General features: G+C 36.3%; 3 protein-coding genes across 4 annotated transcripts; 1 reads left to right on the top strand and 2 right to left on the bottom strand.

Annotated features, from left to right (window-relative positions):
* Positions 1–653: 653 nt before the first annotated feature.
* c6h17orf67 (chromosome 6 C17orf67 homolog) lies at positions 654–3539 on the top strand. Its single transcript, XM_051898121.1, has 4 exons — positions 654–829; positions 2224–2312; positions 2580–2717; positions 3278–3539. Exons 1-3 carry the CDS (start codon positions 778–780, stop codon positions 2694–2696), a joined length of 258 nt encoding a protein of 85 aa, XP_051754081.1. The 5' UTR covers positions 654–777; the 3' UTR covers positions 2697–2717; positions 3278–3539.
* Positions 3540–4190: 651 nt separating this feature from the next.
* Positions 4191–6585, bottom strand: cbx8b (chromobox homolog 8b). Its single transcript, XM_051898117.1, has 5 exons — positions 6400–6585; positions 6250–6293; positions 5937–6002; positions 5767–5833; positions 4191–5560 (listed from the first exon to the last, which is right to left on the bottom strand). The coding sequence occupies exons 1-5, from the start codon at positions 6466–6468 to the stop codon at positions 4718–4720; spliced, it is 1089 nt and encodes a 362-aa protein (XP_051754077.1). The 5' UTR covers positions 6469–6585; the 3' UTR covers positions 4191–4717.
* Positions 6586–11761: 5176 nt separating this feature from the next.
* On the bottom strand, positions 11762–15846 carry LOC127514860 (E3 SUMO-protein ligase CBX4-like). 2 transcript variants are annotated; one of them, XM_051898108.1, is made up of 5 exons: positions 15682–15846; positions 15433–15476; positions 14920–14985; positions 13663–13729; positions 11762–13568 (listed from the first exon to the last, which is right to left on the bottom strand). In XM_051898108.1, exons 1-5 carry the CDS (start codon positions 15748–15750, stop codon positions 12180–12182), a joined length of 1635 nt encoding a protein of 544 aa, XP_051754068.1. In that variant the 5' UTR covers positions 15751–15846; the 3' UTR covers positions 11762–12179. The 2 variants fall into 2 exon arrangements, with proteins under 2 accessions (XP_051754068.1, XP_051754069.1); XM_051898109.1 differs by lacking the exon at positions 15682–15846 and having other exon boundaries at positions 13663–14805; positions 15433–15463.
* Between the last annotated feature and the right edge of the window lie 3254 nt (positions 15847–19100).

Raw genomic sequence — 19100 nt, 5'->3', positions numbered from 1 at the left:
CCAGACATCTTTATTTAAAAAAAAAAAGAATTAATGAAGTAGATATAGATCAAATGTAAACATGTTAGTAATTTTACCAGAAACAATGTAAAATGCTAAATAATAATAATAATAATAAAAACTTAATTATACAATAACTAGCCTATTGTAATTAGGCTATAATTATGCCTATATTTGATCTTTAGGGCAATTCACTGTAGAAATGTGCTTTTAAAATTAAACATCTTAGCACGTTATTATTTATTACACTTAGCCCATCTTGTACTTTATGGTGAAAATATATAGTATATTTAATAAAATGTACTTCTACAGCAAAATATTTTTAATTATGCTTTTTGTTAGTAAATATGAGTCCCCTCATAATTTACGTGGGAAAAAACGTGCGCAGAAATCACTGTGTGACGTATAACATTTGATTAGTCTATATTTTATTTAATTAGTCATGTATCTTATTATTTTGTTAATGTTATGTTTTGTGTTGTATCTAATTTTTTTTATTACATTATAGCCTGCTAGTGTTATTCTGAAGGTGTTTATTGTAGGATATTAAGAGTCTGAAGTAAGTTTAAGTGAGGGTGACATCTTGTGGAATATGTCTGTAACTTCACCCAGATGTGCAGACAGGAGTCGTCTTCTTTTGTAGCTTATCCAGTGGCCTGCGAGCAGAGGTGCTGTGGGGGTAACTTCTAAATGACGTTGCCATGTATTTCTCCTCCTCATAAGTTGAGTAAACACTCAAGTGCAGTTATTTCGAGCTGAGGACGGACAGAAGTGAAAATGAAGCTGTTGGCATGCCTTTTTTGCGTGGTCTTATTGACCTTCTGCACTGGTATGTTTTTCCTGTGGAAATCTTATAACATGGGTTCTATTTGCATATCACTTTGTTGTTCTTTTGCTTTTCACAATGGCTTGTGACGTTTGTATGCAGGTCTACCTGTTTTACCGAGTTTCATGCAAAATAAGAACTTTGTTTTATAATAGGCCTATTTAGATATAATTGCATTTGAAAGTAGCCTAAATCGCTATTTTTTTCAATTTTCCTGCAATTCTACGACTGAAATGGTTTAATATGGTGTTCTGTGATAAGCTATTATTTTCATTATGCTTATGCTTAGCTTATACGCTATTATTTTGTCATTGTTTTCTCCCCCCGCACTTCCTAAACGTGTGCTAATGTTACATAGGTTTATTGTAAAGGAAACTCAAAACATTAAGCACAATTTGCATAGTTATTTTTTTTATCGTTCTCGTTTTTTATTTGTAGGCTAGGCCTATATTAATATCCTATAGCCTATTGTTGACATACAATTCTCTGTAAAGCTGCTTTGAAACGATATGTAGGCCTATTGTGAAAAGCGCTCTACAAATAAATGTGAAGTAAATTGAATTGAATATTGTTTTAGCTGCTGAAATGTTACCTAAACACACTCATCTTACAAATTATAGCCCTAATAATTTTTCTTGCACTTCCCAGCCCCCTAAGAATTAAAGAATCGTATCTTATTGCATGACAAAAACGTATAAAACTGCTCTGAAATGCTGTTCGGCTGTTTATCTGCCACGTCGGTGTTTACCGTAACGGGCTCATTTTCATACCCCTCGCGGGTCAGAGCTCCAGGTCACGCGCGAGCTACGGCGCGCTCCCCGGGGAGACGCGATCATGAATGGGCACTTTGTGTTCTTCCATAGAGAAACAGCGCTGGGAAAGGGAGGGAGGGAGGGGTTGAAATGGGGAGGGAGGAGAGAAAGTAAGTGAAGTGTATGTGTGTGCGTGCGTGCGTGCGTGTCTGTGTGAAAGAGAGAGAAAAAAAGAAGGAGAGAGATGAAGAAAGAGGGAAAGAGAAAGGCCAAAATTCATACAAATTAGATCCCCCCAATGGACTCGAGGAAATCTCAAAGAATAAAGGTTCAGAAGACAGAATGGCCGCCTGAGGAACAATGAAGAAAAGAAAAATTAGCATGTAGTAATAGAAAGAAAGAAAGAAAGAAAGAAAGAAAGAAAGAAAGAAAAATGAAAGTCTTAATAATCTATATTTATTTGCATAAAAATAACATAATGACTCAAATTTTGTGACCTTTTTACAACATAGCCCCTTATTTAGAATAAATTGTGAACCAGTTTATCTATTCATTAAATTTCGTCACATGAATAAATTATGCTGTCATTGCTATGAAATTACAGTATGAAAAGGTGACCTTGATGCATATGTGTCATTTTCCTAGATGCAAACCCCATCATTAAGGAGAGCTTTGCAAAGCAGCTACTCCGCACTAAGAGACAGAAGCCTGGACACTTTGATGAACCTTTGAGGGTGGGGACCCAACTCTCCACTCCTTTTATTCACATATTTAATAACAAAGCGTATGCAAACATCATGCATGAGAGCCTATATATATATATATATTTTTTTTTTTTTTTTTTTTTTTTTTTTGTGGTGAATATACATCTGTGGTCACATTGCTTTACAAAATAAATAAATAAATAAATAAATAAAAATAGAAAATTCTTAACAAATCAATAAGTGAACTCGGCTCCATGTCAATAGCTCAGAATTCAGAGTTCATCGTGTGTATTTCAGGAACACATGCTGCATATGCAGAGGCTGGAGCAGAGGGCTCGAGAGACCAATATGGAGCACTGGCTGAACCCTCACTGCTTCCCTCGTTGTGACCGCAACTACGGCTACCCTGTGTAACTGGCCTGCAGTGATCCATAGGTCTTATCATCTTACGCTTTAGTATTTCACTGAAGACTGCAGTGTTTGAGCTTAGTAACATAGTTTCATATATGTAAATTGTGCCTTCACTCTTTTCTTTATAAATGAAAAGAGAATTAGGTGAAGAAAGCTATTAGGTTCGCAACCCAAATTTGTCCAGACAACAATTTGGGTCAAGGCAACAATAATGTTTTACACACTTACTTACGTCATCTGGAATTAGTTTTTAAGCAATGGAGCTCAAACAACAAAAACAGAGTAAGATCTGTATTCATCTTAGGGTTTAAATTATTATGAATATTATTTATGTGTGTGGTGGGTAGGCTATAGGAATAGTAGCCTAAGTATACTTACCATGGTTAAATCTGCCATACGTTTCCTTTTGACTTTTGTTGCGCTGTTTTGCCATGGATTTTAAAGAAGGCATACAATTAAATGTAAATGCGACCTCATTGATTTTATCAAGGAAAAAGGTTGACGTTTACTAAAAATATATTAACTTAGTTGAGTGCAAAATCAGTTTGATTTGATTTTTTTTTTTTTTTTTTTTTTTTTTTCAGGTTGAAGACAAGAATTCCGGTGACGACAGTGCTGATATAGACAACGAAATGGATTGCAATAAAAAAGACCCTGAAAAGCTGAAGCTGAGGCCAAGGACACAAAATCCTCGAAGACACCCACCTATCGATATAGAAACATTTTTAGATGTCTTATTTAGATGGAAAATCTCAGTTTGTTTTTTAGTTTAAAAAAAAAATCGAATTACAACACTTCATTTTAAATAAGAGACCAATAATCAAAATTAAAATGCTTTGCTTTAAATTTTGATTGTGACTGTGGTTTATCATCTTGCGTGTTTTGGGAGTATTTTCGTTGTATTATGATTGGAACGTAAACAACCGAGTAAAATCGAAACCAAACAGGTAGTTTAGAAGATTGATGGAGAGTGAACAGTTCATAAACATAGCCAAGAGTTTGACCTTTACACTGCAATATCTGAAGGCCCAACACTGACTGATCGAAAGCACATTGTGTAAACCTAAAAGTTTAGACTTTTGTCACGTGCCACTCATAAAACCATAAAGGCCAAATTAATAAATAAATAAAAGGCTTTAAAATAAAATCACAATTGTATAACTAAATTAAAGGTTTGGGATTTTTTAAAATGTAGTCCCGTCTTGCATTTAATGCTACTCTGCGCAAATAAGCATTTAGGCATTAGGTTTTTTTTAAATGTAGGAAATATATTATATCATCCTATATATATTTGTAAATGTATGATTCAATATGATTCGTTGAGTATGAACATTTGATGTGCGCCTTTTCATTCAAGATGCCATTAAGTAACTTTTTATTCGCACTATTTATAGGTCTTTTACAAAATAGCCTATGTAAATAAAAAAGTTCATTTTAATTCATTACTAAATATTTATGAATACGAATTTGAGCTGAAGTAAAAAGAAACAAAAGAAACATGTTCATTATTATTTTACTTTTGAGATGAAAATCAGATTTTTATTTTACACTTTTATGTATAAATTGTTAAGGTCGTTGTACCGTGAAACAAGTTTACAAGGTAACTGACAATATAAACTTACAAAAAAGTCAACGTAAATTACAAGAATTCAAAAAGTAATGACATAACGCAATGAAATGACGCTAGGTGTGCAAAATGTAAATTTTTAGGCTGTACATAAGTGTCTGTGTTCTTAATATTTGTGTGAGAGACCTAAAGACTTTTATATATTTATTTTAAACAATTTGTAATTAAAACTCATTTACAGCAATTGATCTGAGTACTCTTGTATGCATTTGAACGCAGTTCTAGCTTTGTTTAACATGTCTAGCATGCAGATCTCTTAAAGCAGCAATTTCACAATAAATACAGATTGCAGTGGGACAGAAAACGGAATAAGAATTTTTTTATACAATACACAATACAGAATATTTTTTGATAATAAACGACTTCTGAAGAAGAGCACACTGGCTGCAGTACAAAATCATCTTTTGTCTTTGAAGAAGCCTTCATCTGTGCTACTCTCTTTGATCGTTACAGTCAGGAAGTTTGTCGTCACATCGGTAACTATAACTTTCTCCACATTGCTGAAAGAGGGTCTCCAAGCATCTCCCTCTTCCGGCTCTCCAAATATACGTGACACTGGGATTTTGGCGATAAGTGAAGGCTGTCTGCTGGTGGAATCACCATGTTCAAATGTTCTTCGTTTTGAATGGTGCTTCAGGTGTTTATGGTGAAAGAGGCTTGTTTGTGGATTAGTCCTGCAGCCCTGTAAGTCTGCATCCACTCTGCTAGAATGCAAATTCCACTCTGGAGAAATGTGCTGGGTACTCCTGCTTGGAATGACTCTGTTTTGTTTGTGTAAATAGGTAGCATTCATGTGCTTATGAGATATTTTAATTCTCCCACTCATTTCAGAGCATCTCTCTTCCTCTTCACCCAAACCTAACTTTGCCATTTTGGAAGGAATGCTTGCCATGGTCTCATCTGCTGCTCTTTTTGCATGCTCCGGATGTAAGGAGCTTGTATAGCTATCTGTGAACCGTAATTTGGGCTTCCGTCCTCTCTTCTTTGGGGCAAGGGTAAATGCATCAGTGCTGGGTCTAGCTGAGGGAGGAGAACGATGCTCCCTTGGTTCTGGAGGTGAAAGCCTTACACTCTCCCCTCGGTTGACTGTGCTGGGAGGGAAAATGGTGGGAACGACAGCACGCAGTCCCTCTCTCGCTCTAGGGGTTACCACAGGCTCTGGACTGGGATACGCAACATGAATGCCCCTGGATGATTCATTCCTAAATTCATAAGACTTTGCCTTTTCTTTAGCTTGGGCCTGCAAAAAATATAGGATTTTTAAAAATTGTTGCAGAATACAAAATTATGCCCTTATATAAAAAGTTATTTATTTATTTATACACACATGGGGTTTAGTGCAAATCCAGTTAGCCTACTTGAAAGTGAATATTATACACAATTTATAGGCCTACAACTTCACCAAAAAAGACGATCAAAACAAATTAATAAATAAATGACATTAACCTTTAGAAGAAAAGTCTTCAGCTTAGGTCCTCTTTTCTTGGGTCCAAATATTTCTCTCTCACGCTCCCTAAATGAAAATATAATATCGTGTGAAAATGTCTGTATTTTCGACCACCTAATAGTTTTTTTTTTTTTTTTTTAATTAATGAATCTTTATTCATTTATTTTACCTCTCTTCAAAGGCAACGAAAAGGCGCGAGTCAAGGATGTTTTCCTCTGGTTCCCAAGTACTGTACCTGTCATAACAAAAAAAGTTTGATTGACTGTAAATCCAGCTGCATTTAAACCACTGCTTTATCGGGCAGCTAGCAGGGTCAGCTAATGTTGCATGCCATCTGCCAAAACCAGTCTGCAGTAATAACCAGCATGTTAACCTGCCAAATGAAGCATGGCCTTTGCGATATTTAGCAGAGTTGACAGCCATCGCTGTCACTAAAGAACTAGGGCAAGGCACGAAAGACAGGATGACAGGCTGTTACTCACTTGGCTGACCAGCCCTTCCATTTAACGAGATATTCCATTCGACCCTGTGCGTGCCATCAGACACACAAAAAAAGAATTCGTTAGCGCGAGCCGACGACATGAGCACATATATGCAGAAAAATGTCGAGATCACTCTCACACAACACATACCCGTCGTATTCGTCTCTTGATGATCGATTCGGCCGCAAACACCCTCTCCCCGACAGCCGATAGCTCCATGTTTACCTTCGTCTATACCGTTAGCTTGCAGCGAAGCTAGCTGTGAGCGCGAGTCCAGTCAGCCTGCTCTAGCTTCAGAATTCCATACAGCCCATAATACTCCCGTGCACAGCCAGACGTCATCACGTTCTTTAGCATGTTGCCTTGGCACCGCTTGTAGGTGGAAACATTTTGAGGCCGTTCATTGGCTTAGCTGTTGCTAAGTGGCCGGGGCTTGCTTGCTAGTGACATACCTGCATTCTCGCGTTCTTGACAAAAATATGATAAGATCTCCTGGGATGAACATATCAGTAGGTTAAAGTTTAATCGTAAAGATTAAAATACAGGAAAACATCATTAATTAAACGTAAGCAGATACAGGATAGGCTATGTAGGCTATATGAACTCTAATTGTGTATTTTCTGAAACAAGCATAATTCATTAAGATTTTTCTTTAAATAGCCTAGCCTAGCTATTATTAGGCTATATAAGTTAGGCTACACCTGTTATGACAAAATGTGTGTATATGGAAAATGTATGGCATCTTGTTCTTATCAATACTCACAAATTCACAATGCTACAGCCTATTCAAAAAACAATTTTACTAATTCCGTTAAAATCTTAATAATAATTCTGCTAAAAACTCTTCATCCATGATAAGCTTCGTGTCATTGATGGGTATGTAGGCTATTGCTTGGAATGTGTGTCCTACCTACGACAGAGAAATAGCAAATTTGTACAAACGGAATGATTGTTTCCATGTCTTACACTAAGCTAGGCTACTATACGATTTCTAGCCGGTAATTAAACAGAACACGCTGAATCTGTCGCCTAAACTGTGATCTGAAGTAGGCTATTCGATAACCTACTTTACCACATTATTTGTTCTAGGTATAGAATTAGATTTTTGGTACTCTTGATAAAGAAAAACGGACCGCATACTTTACGTTTATCCCGTTGTCTATATTAAGTCTGCTCAAAATTATTAGAATATTTAGATTTCCTCTCCAACTGTATCGCTCTTTCGAAATAATAATAATAATAATAATAATAATAATAATAATTAATTAATTCTTTGATGCTTTTGCGTAAGACTTAGGCCTATATTTAGCAGAAAAATAAGTATCAAAAATCAAACTGATCAAACAGCATCGTTATAATAATATCCCAGATTTTTAAGCCATTGTAGCCTATACTTTATTTAGTCTATAAAATATATATAATTATTTAAAATAAATAAATAAATAAATAAATAAAAACAATGATTGTATAATAATTCATGCTAAAAGTTGCAATAGCCACATGACAACAACAGTAACTTCTGGTAAAGCAACTAAACGAAACATTTCATAATTATTATTTTGTTATGTCTTTATTAGCCTATCAAGAGTTATTAAATCCATTAACCTCTGTAAATGGTTTCCCTTTCAACGATTACATATAGGTCAGGCTTTACTGCATTACCAACGCTATTATTTAATTTTATTTATTTATTTATTTTAGCTCAAACTATCTCAAAACAACAGCAATAATGTTGCAATAAAATTGTATTTATTTGTTTTTTAATTGAAGATTTTAAATTTAGAAAAAAAAAATAAATAATATAATATTATATATTATATCAATTATGTATATACTATATAGGCCTACGTAAAAGAAATATATATATATATATATATTGCAATTGGATGTTATAGGCTAATTTAATTAAACAATCTCACATAATTATGTTGGTTTAACGAAAAAAGGTTAATAGGCCTAAATAAAAATATAATAAATGTTACCTATAAGCATTGAAATTACATACATTATTGTCAGCTGTAGGCTAAGGAAATAAAATAAAATAACAGTCGTTATTTTATTGTAATTAACCAATCATCATGACCATAAAAAAACCTACCATGTTATCGAACCTTTTCCGAAAATGTTTACCGATCTGATGCTTAGTTCTGCACAAGCACTTGTGTTTGAAAGAGAGCATGTGTCTTAAAAAACGCATATAAAGCTAAATTAGGTCATTGATAAATAGGCTACTTTCCTGTGTGAATTACAGATATTTTCAAATTGTAAGCAGGCGTTTGAACATATTATTAGGAATAAAATTTGGGCAAAAATATTATAGGCCTATTTAAATTTTTCAAACTATGAACAATAGGATATTGATTGATAACTTGGTGGCCTGTAAAATTATAGGGGTTCATTCGGTGAGTGAAAATTATGTATCCGCTGCAGATAGTTTGAACAAGATAGACCTATTGTGACGACTGTAAAATAATTTTCTCCAAAATAAAATCAAGACTTCAGTTTTCAGTTTTTTAGTCTTTATATAGCCTACACAAACAGGTAAACACCAGGCTTGTGGTTTATTCTTTGCGGAAGATGATTGGTGCTTTGACTACTGCAGTGGTTATATCCGTATATGGGCTCTCGATCGAGCTGGAAGAATATTATTGGTTCGCTCGTTTCTGGGCAACCAGCATGAGAAATTGTGCAGTTTACAAAGGAAAAAGCAATCTTTTTTCTGAAGTCTGTTCAAGACAATTTTTGATAAAGTAAAAAAAAAAAAAACAGTAATGTATATTTCGATGTAAATTATTTTACCAAAAACATTACATGGTTTTCTTATTCCTGTTGGATTATTTAGGATATACACTGTGTTCAAGACTTAGATATTTAATGGGACCATTGTTATCATTGATCATTGTCCAATTGTGGATTTTACATCGAGCGCTCTCTGCTGCATATTAGTTTGCCGGTCGCCCCTATATATAAATATATAATTATAAAATGGAGATTAGCCTTAGTGAATTTCGGAAAAAGTGGTGCATTACGTTATTGTTTTGTTTAAAAAAATAGGCTATGTAGGCTACTACCAAATAAAATTAATCTAAGCCTCGTCAGTACACGTGGGATAACCTTGTATTATCTAATTATGTTTATTTTTGATTTTTAAGTTTAAAAAAAAAAATATATATATATATATATATATATATATATATATGCAGTCCAACTGCATATATTCTGCTGATTATTTTAGTGAGATATGTTTACAAGCTTCCTGAAGGCGACTTGTAACCTATTAGAAGAGATTAAAAATTATTTTTAAAAAACATGATCACATGCAGATTAGGCCTACGTTAGGTAGGCTATTTTAAACCTAATCAACATTTAAATGACCACAAGCAGTTAAGGTCCATATCTCAACCACAGCTTTTAGAACGCTTTTGCTTTTCTTATTATCAAAAACGCTTTACTGTAGCCTACTAAAACGATATGTGCCAATTTCAACCACAGCTTTCAGAACGTTTCTGTAGCTACCTCTCATTATCAAACGCTTTATTTTACTAAAGCGATATGTGCCAAGAGAAATAGCCTAATGTTTAACTCAAATCATTTTTATTACTTTATTATTTCAAAAGAATTGGTTCAAAGCATCTTTTAAATAACATTGCGAAATTAACATTCAACAGCTAAACGCGCTGCTGTAAAGCTGAGTTCATAAGCTGATCGCAAATAAAGTGGATGGACCAATGGAAGCCATTTTATAACCGCAGCGAGAGCAGCTTTATCTCAGACGGGCAGCAGAGGAAATGGTTCATTCCGTTTCATTGCTTTTCCGAAGCCCATCTTTGAGACAAATTTCACCATTAACCAAAACCTGCCTAGTTTTTGGAAGGACAAATAGCCTACTAAGCATAGTCTTGCTGCGAGGAAGAGAGACGTTTGCTGTCCGCCATGTTAGCGCTGACAAAAAAAAAAAAAAAAAAAAAAAAAAAAGAGAGAGAGTCTAGTTTTATACATCAGGCTGTTTAAAGCTTTACAAGCTTCATAATAGTAGCATATAAGCGAAAGCCTAATTCATCTCCTATCCTTCTAACCGACAGTGTCTTTTACCGATAAACCATTGACGATGCATATTCTTGGCGGTCTTATATGGACCGTCTTGCGCATAAAGAAAGTTGTCAATAGTCTCAAGGCTAGTCTATATATTATTCTATTTGGAGGACACCACACACACACACACACACACACACACATATATATATATATATATATATATATATATATATATATATATATATATATGTATATGGGGAGCTACATGAAGACCGCCTACGTAATGCCTGTAAAATGTTAATTGTCAACTATTTTTCCTTTCTTCCTTTAAACCCATTAATTATAATCCTTTTTGCGTTGTCTGTCTTTACCACTGTATTCAAAATGTGTTCGTGGTGAATAGACTTCTCACAGGAGCAAAGTCTATATTACAGTAGGCTACCTTGCTGAGTTCAGGGAATTATTTTAAGCAACAGTATAGCCTGTGTCCCATCCGATAGTAAGAGGTGTTTTGTTATTATTATTAGCCTATTATTATTATTATGACAACCTGATGTTCTCGCCATATAAGTAAAATGCTGTGTAATGGACTTACACAACTATCATTCACTTGGCTAAACAGCCGTAAACCTTATCGAACAAAAATGGAAATGTATTCGAAGGCGCGTTGAAAGTCTCCTTGCTTTCCCTAGTCAACTATTAGTGCCTGATAACTCACAGAATTTCTTTTTATGGGTGTTCAGAGGCAATATCCTGCATGAAAACAGATTTCAGTTTTCTTAGATATGTTTATTGTAGCAAGTTGAAATATGACGTCTCTTAAACAAAAATTAATCCGACAACAAAAAAGTTTCTTTCTTGACAGCACTGATGTTTTAAATTGGATGATTTACGTGATCTCGATAATGAGAGTCCAGATGTAGGCTAAGCGTACAGTAGATACGCTTCACGCATAATTAAACACTCTAAAGCTCTACTGGCCTTTTTTCTGGAGACGTTTTACGTTATATGTCTAGTCCAACGGAGCTTCGAAAAGTGAGACAACACTGCTGCCTGCACTCCAAAAGACGTGCCTATTTTCAGCGGATGATATTGATGTTCTATTGTTCTGTGTGTGGAATTGCCATGTTTATTTTTATGGAAAATCAATAAAAATCAAATAAATGTGACACTCATATACACAAACCCCATAAAATAATACAAAATAATAATAAACACGAGTTACTCTTAGAACAGGAGTTACTCCTAAACATGACAAAAGTCTAGGTGTCATTCACCTCCCTGCTCACCTGTGCTATTTAAGGGTTGTGCAAAGTTCAGTCTGATATTGATATCTTATGCATTTACATGATAGTAATGATGTTTTGCTATCTCTCACATGGCCTGTTTGCTCATCTCACATCAGAGTGCAATAGGAACTTCTCAATTCATCACACACTTGCTTGCAGTACAAAGACTGAGATCTTACTCAAAAACATAAAATAAAACTTTTAATATGCTTAGACAAACCTAAATAACACATTTCAAGTGACATTTTAAACAAGGACTATAAAATACAGATCAGTAGAAAAGTTTCTCAGTATTACATGTGTAGTAAGTGCTCCTTATATTTAAGCCTTCTGAAATACAGCACTTCAAACAGCTTTGAGCTATATACAAGCTATTAACAGGAAAACCTGTTTAGTTTATTTTTTCTATCCCTAACATGGAATAGTTAAATGCGTGAATTCGAAAATTAATTCAGTTTATTCGAATGCAGTCTGAAACTATCAAAACTTTACACTAGATTGTTTCAAAATATTCAGGCAAGTTTGAAGACTTGATGATTAGACATGCTTTACATTTGTAAAAAATTCACAGTAAATAGTCAGTAGTCTTTATAGACTTTATATCTGTCACATATTCCTAAACTTAACATACTCCTTGAATGTCACTGTGAGGCAGTTCGCTGTGACATCAGTGATTATTATATTCCCCAGAAACGGTGTAAAGCTTGGAACAGATTTTTTCACTTCTATCTCTACTTGTTCTGGTGTGGACACTGCTTCTTTCCCAATTGCTATAGAGTTTTCAATCTGAGAATGTGTAGAAAATTTTCTCTCTTCTCTCGACCTTACACAGCTGAGGTCTATGGGTTCATCTTGGTTGAAGTCCAGGATTTCAAAGTCATGTCCGCCAGAGTGCTTATGGTCATTGAAGTCTGTGGTTCCATTGCAAGAGTGAGACAAGTCAGTATTTGGAGCACTTGTACTCGGAGAACTTAGAAACCTCTTAGCCTCCCCACTGCCACTGTCTGCCTCAGAGCAGCAACGCTTTTGAGGGAAGGTGGGGGGACCATATTGGCTAGATTGGGTGCCTCTTTGATCATTCTTCTCAAAAGGCAATGGAGTCTGAGACTGGAGACTGGTTTTGGTTGTCAGTTTCATGGGTTGTTCATCAAATGCAGGCTCTTCAGTGCTGTCAGGCTTCTTTGAGTTGTTTGGCTCAAACAGTACGGAGCATGCTTTTTTAGGATTGTCCCCTTTACAAGATGATAGTCCATTGGAAAGCCCCAAACAGGCAGACTCAGCTTTGCTGTCCTTTTTTATCACTTTCACAAGACTTTGCTTCTTTGTGTACTTTATCTTCTCTGTGCTCTCATCTGTTCCACAGGACTTACAGTCCTGTGCTTGCCGTTTTTCCTTAGCATTGGCCGTTCCTTTCTTAATTTTAGCTGCCTGGGTGCCATTTTCCATGTACTTGCTCATGACAATGACAATGCGCCCGTTTTTATTCTTGTTCTTCACAATCTTCAATTTGCTGCTTATTCCATTGGGCGGTGCTGTGTCCTCCTTTGCGTTCACATTTAAGTCAGCTCTACCATTTAGTTTAGAAAGCTTTTTCAACTCCATTGTAATATTCCTCACCTTACTGAGGCACCCAGAATCATTATCTTGAACCCATTTCTGCTGTAAAGCTGGAGATAAATTCCATTCCTTGTCAGTTAACTCAGGAACTTTGGTCTCTCTGACCCTTTGATACAGGGAGTCATACATTTTAGGGTTTGGTTGATAGTGGTGGTGTTTCTTGCTGTTGAGCTGGTAGTAGTGCTTCTTTTTCCCATTTGTTTGTGCATCTCCCTGCTTGTCTTTTGGGTTGGGCTGGTAGAGATGGTGCTTCTTGCTGTTAAGCTGGTATTGCTGGCTTTGGACCAGGTCTGGAGTTGCTTTGGGTTGGTTATCCTCATCCTGAGACACCTCCTGAAGGTCTGTAAGAACACTGGATCTTCGAGCAAATGATGGTACCTTGGAAATTAGACAAATTAACAATAAGATTTGCAGTATAAACAAGTATTAGCGTGATTTGTTAGTGGCATGTTTATAAGTAATGGTGAATTACCTGCAGGAGTAGATGTTTTGGTTTTGGCCCTCGTTTGCGATAACCCATTAGCTGCTCTTGTCTTTCCCTGAATAGAAAAGAGCTTTAGATTTACAAAGTCTTGACAGAAAGAAACACATGGCACAAATATATTTAACTTTTGATTTATTCAGACCATTTGTCCCATTATGAGGCAAGTCAATGTTTTGTGTATTCTTTAAAACATGTACTTTACATTGCCCACCAGTGGCATTACATAAAATTTGCTCACATAAAATAAATAACATTCTGTGTTGCTTTAGACAGCACACACACCTTGTTTACTAATTTGGTGGACAATTCCAGTTAGAAAGAAAGGATAAAAAAAGAAAGAAAAAGAAAAACAGAAAGATGACCAAACTCATTAATAAATGGTTCTGTCCCATCAATGTCAGTAATACTGCTATTAAAGGTTATTTGACAGGCTCTTCAAATGGGTTATTTATTTGTTAACTCAAACTATGTCTATGGGCTGTAGAGAAATGGGCCATCAGCTCTTTTCCCATCGACCATCTACAAAACAATATTGCAAAAACCTAATTAGACGACCTAGAATGATGTTATGCTCTAGGGGCGCGTGCAATTACTCCAAACAGAATTCCTCGTCACGAGGGAGACCGCTAATGGTGCACACAGATGCCAGTCAAAGGGGATGAATACCCGACAAAAATGTGTGGGGAATTTCGAGGAGGCGTGAATGCATGTGTAGCCACAAAAAAAAAAAAAGGCCATTTATAAGGCAAAATGCAGTCAATTAGTGTGCGTGTGTGTGTGTGTGTGTGTGTGTGTGTACCTCGGCTTGATGGAAAACACTATGTAGGCATACCGCAGGTTTAGGGCATTTAGAGAGTACGTCTAAACGCGAAAACTGTCAGCCAAACCAGACAAAATGTATAACAGTACAATATTGAAACAGCGGCACGTTTGTTGATGTTAAATGATTCCACAAGGATTACAAGGTGTCTCGAAGGATCACATTTTTTGGCCACGTCTATATGTAAACATCCTTTAATGGCTGTGTGCTGACAGTGGCACTGGTGTACCGCGCAATTAAATTCAGTCATATATCATGGCGCGCCTGCGCACGAGTTCTCTCCCGCTCTTGTGTGCTCCCCCCATCTGTCACTGCGAGAGAAAGTGAAAAAGAATGAGTACGAGCGCAGCGGTAGTGGAAGCGTCTTTCCCGCCTCCTCCTCTTTTCGGTCGGAGCGTCAAGCCAAGACTGCTTCTATGTCTCACCTGTTTTGGAAAGCGACGAGAAGTCTCGGGTCCAGAATATTTTCCTCTGGCTCCCACGTGTTATATCTGTAGAGAGAAGAAAGGAGGCGGAGAGCGAGGGAAGAGGGAGAGAGCAGAGAAGCATGAATGTCACCAGCTCTCTCAACCTAACTATCTAACGTGGCTGTCATCTGAACGACTAACAGGAGGCACTAACGTCCTACTGATCGGATCTTCAAAAATGTTAGGGAGTAAAAAATACTGATGCATGTACTGTTAACTGTTCGGTACTGTTAGTAGCCTATAATATTGTTTTAAAATATTCGTTAATTTAACAAAACAGAACCCCGTTTCTAATGCATTAAGGTTAAATATGAAACATTATTATTTACCATAAAAAACAAGTTATGACAATCCCGCATCAGTTAGCAAGCGCAATTAGCCTCTCTCTCTCTCTCTCTCTCTCTCTCACACACACACACACACACATAGAAATAGCAAAGCAAGCAAGTGACATCTTGAAGGGAAACTTACTTAGGAGACCAGCCTCTCCACTTGACTAGGTACTCAAACCTTCCCTGCGAATATCACAATAACAAAGCCAATTACTATTGGAAATTACTGTAAATTAAATAAACAAATACAAACATTAATATTATTCTGAGTTTCAGAAACAAATCCATACTCTTGTGTTCTCGATTTAAAAATACAAACCTAACTTGCACGTTAATACGCTTAGCCTACAACATGAACAATGTAAAGTGTTAAGAGAAAACCGCAAACCTTTCTAATGCGTTTCTTTTCGATGCTTTCCACCGCGAAGACGTGCTCACCCGCGGCGGGCAGCTCCATTTTCAGCGCGCGCTGTAATACTTCTCAGTGCGCGCGCGATCGCTTCTCAAGTGAGACTCAGTTTTAACTCAAATGAGCTGTACAACGTACTTCATGCAAATAGCAGTGGGCTTGACGTCACACTCAGGAGGGGCGGTGTAGAGGCTGCTCAGCCCTGTGCCGCGGGTTTACCAGCAAATGAAGAGTCGTTATAGCAGCCCTTCAGGTCTGGGGCGAGAATTCTTCTTTCATGACGCAAAGTAGGGAACACTAGTGGCAATTAAACCATTTTTTTTTTTTTTTTAAATTTAAGATTGATTAGGTATTCAGTTGTCATTTAGCAGTTCAGGTGACAGGCTAAATCATTATCAGCATCAGCATGGTTTTTTTAATCGTGTGATTTTCCATCCATTTTATGTTTATATCAGTGCAGGGACAACTTTGAAGAAGATACTATTAGGCTATAAAAGATTTTAAAAATCAATAGCTGCTCTACATGATAGGTACGTGAAGAGTTGAGCTAGCTATATGAATAAATGTTTGTTTATTTATGTTGGAAAAAACGCCGAGGTTACACTAAAACCTATAGGCTAGTACATTGACACCAGGACCATAAAAAATAGATTATTAAATAACGGCATTTTCAGACTTTACATTTTGAATAGTGCTTTTGGTTTATTTTTCCCACCACTGAAACGATGTAGTAGGCTACTACACGATGGATAGCCTACTAAATAATCAAACGGGCGGCACTGGGATTCATTCTCAATCTTTTGGTGACCAAGACTTGGTGGATTAAAATGACAGATCTAAATTTCCTTTTGATATTTTAGATTTGGTGCATTTTATGTTTAAAACGTGATATTCTGCCAGGTAGACATCGCGCACGCCTACTCGTCCTAAACAGTTGAATGTTCTGAGATATGTCTTCGTTTGGAAAAATTGCATTAAGATGCAAATTATTTCAGTGTTTGGAGACAAGTTGCCTACATTAGACTGTGATTAACAAAATGTAGTTGTTTAGACTCATTCAACGCACGCGAGAGTTGCCTGCAAATGTACAATATGTAGGTCACTGTGGTTGGTCTTCAAAGCCTCTAGCACTCAACTAGCTGATAGGCATTTTCATCTGACATCTGCCTTCTGACGGCCAACGGCTGCTGTAAGACCTGTGGAAAAAAAAAAAAAAAAAATGCAGTGGCAAACGAACGTGTGAAAACCCTGGGCAATGCCTACTCATTCATTGCCTGTGCCACAAAGGCTGTGCGTACAATCTTACGAGTCGGAAAGAAAACACACACACACACACACACACACACACACACACACACACACTCAATAATGTGCCCCCATACTCAAAATATGCACTGATACACTTACACACATACACTCAATAATTTCCAAAAACATACAAACATAATAATGTGTCTTGTGGCCACAAAACGGTAAAAATCTTCAAAAAAATTCAGCATGATAAGGGTTAACTGCAGGCGGCAATTCTCAGCCTATTGCAGAGAGGCACGACTGCCTTTCCTTATAAGGCAATAACTGCTGAACAGCAGCGAAATTACTTGAAAATATTAAATGAAACATATAAGTATGTAGTATTCACTGACATTATACAGTTGCATAAAATTTGACTTCTCAGATAGATGAAAAGTTTCTCTTATAATGAATCTTGTCCAGGACGACGAATTATCACATTGCAAACAGAGTTTCTTCGCACGAACCCATCTGTGTCATTTTACGGGAAATTCTGTTGTGTAAAATGAAGTTAACCCAATGCATTAGCTAATGTTAGCATTAGACTATCTTGAGTTAGGCTACTTGTTTCGTTAAAGAACAATATTTCAATAGTTTGAACCTGCTGATCTCTGTTGCTCATATTTCGTGAGATGTTCCTGTTACTCATTTAAGTCATGGTAAATAGAGTCGAGTCAAGTCTTTCTCATACTCTGCCTTACTAACATAAGATGGGCTGCACTTAAAATATGTGAATATTAAAATAAAATCCAAGTGTTGTAAGTAACATCACCGCAAACCAAGAACTAACTGTGGCTTCAGATTAAATTTCAGAACAACTGACACATTCTCTCTCTTCAGACTTCCTACTGTAGGCTATACAACAAAATACTGTTTATACAAAATATGAAAAACTTGCTACTTAAGAATCTGTTTAGCTACTGAGAGGAGAAAGGATCGTTAAACTCATGAGAAGCACGTCTCTGATTATCATTCAATGCTGGCGCATTAAATGTTGAATGCGAAATATTTCGGTCTATTCTGTCAACGCACAGTTTATATGTCTTTCACGCTTAAAATTAGAACATTTAACATTGTTTAAAGACCTTGCAAAAAGAAGCAAAACTTCAATGATTTGATCGCAGTGATGTTTTCAGGAATCCATTGTCACATAGATCCATGACGAAGTTTCTGCTGCCTTCCAATTTAACATTGGATATGCGAAACCTACTTGTCGCAGTTACTAAAAAGGTTGTAAAGGTAAAGGTATCACTAGACACCTAGAGCGTGACAGTTTTGAACTCTAGTTTGACAGGTTGTTCTGTGGTTTTGTGAAATGCATAACTGGACATCGCAGTCTTCGTCTTCAACTAATTTGTAAAGAAACTGCCGGTGTTTGGTTAATAAAGTGCTCAACATCGTATTTGAAACCCCATTTAAAATGTCCGTCGTATCGTCATAAATGATCTCTGGAATCCAGGGGTGCAATTTTGGTTGCGGGTGAAGCTGAGCTTCAGGTGCTCCCATCGTAGTTTCCTTTTGATACTGGTGGTGGAACCAAGAGTTGATGCTCTTGCAACTTCTTGTAACATCAAAACATGGCACGAGTTTTTCATGGGTTTTAATTTTTTATTTTTAACATACTGCATATAATAATATTCCAGACAGCACTTTTCTTTTCTTTTCTTTTCTTTTCTTTTCTTTTTTATTGCTATCTCATGTCAATAATGCCTAATCTGATCAGGTGGTTGAATTAAATTACACAATCCATCTCACACCATTTCAGTGTTATTGTCTCTCAAAATCCACTGACCATTACAATTCTATGTGATGGGTGTCAGGTAATTTCTCTTCTTAGATGACCACAGTTGTCAGGGATACTTCCCTACTGCTCAGCTTACCTAATGTTCAACACTATTCATTAGCATGCTTCAAATTGAAGAGAAAACAAAGAGATTATTTTTGCAATTATTTGCTCTTTAAGAGCAAACAGCACAATCAACAAAAATATATTTAAAAAATAAATAAGAGCCTGTAATAAACAGCCTCCATCAGAATCAGTTTGAAATTATTTGTTGTAACACATCCGCCAACACTAATTATATTACACCTTTTCTCCGTGACTGTGA

The sequence above is a fragment of the Ctenopharyngodon idella genome, chromosome 6, assembly GCF_019924925.1.
Source record: "Ctenopharyngodon idella isolate HZGC_01 chromosome 6, HZGC01, whole genome shotgun sequence".
Taxonomy (NCBI): domain Eukaryota; kingdom Metazoa; phylum Chordata; class Actinopteri; order Cypriniformes; family Xenocyprididae; genus Ctenopharyngodon; species Ctenopharyngodon idella.
Note: the sequence above shows the minus strand (reverse complement) of the source record. Positions and strands in the feature narration are given on the sequence as shown.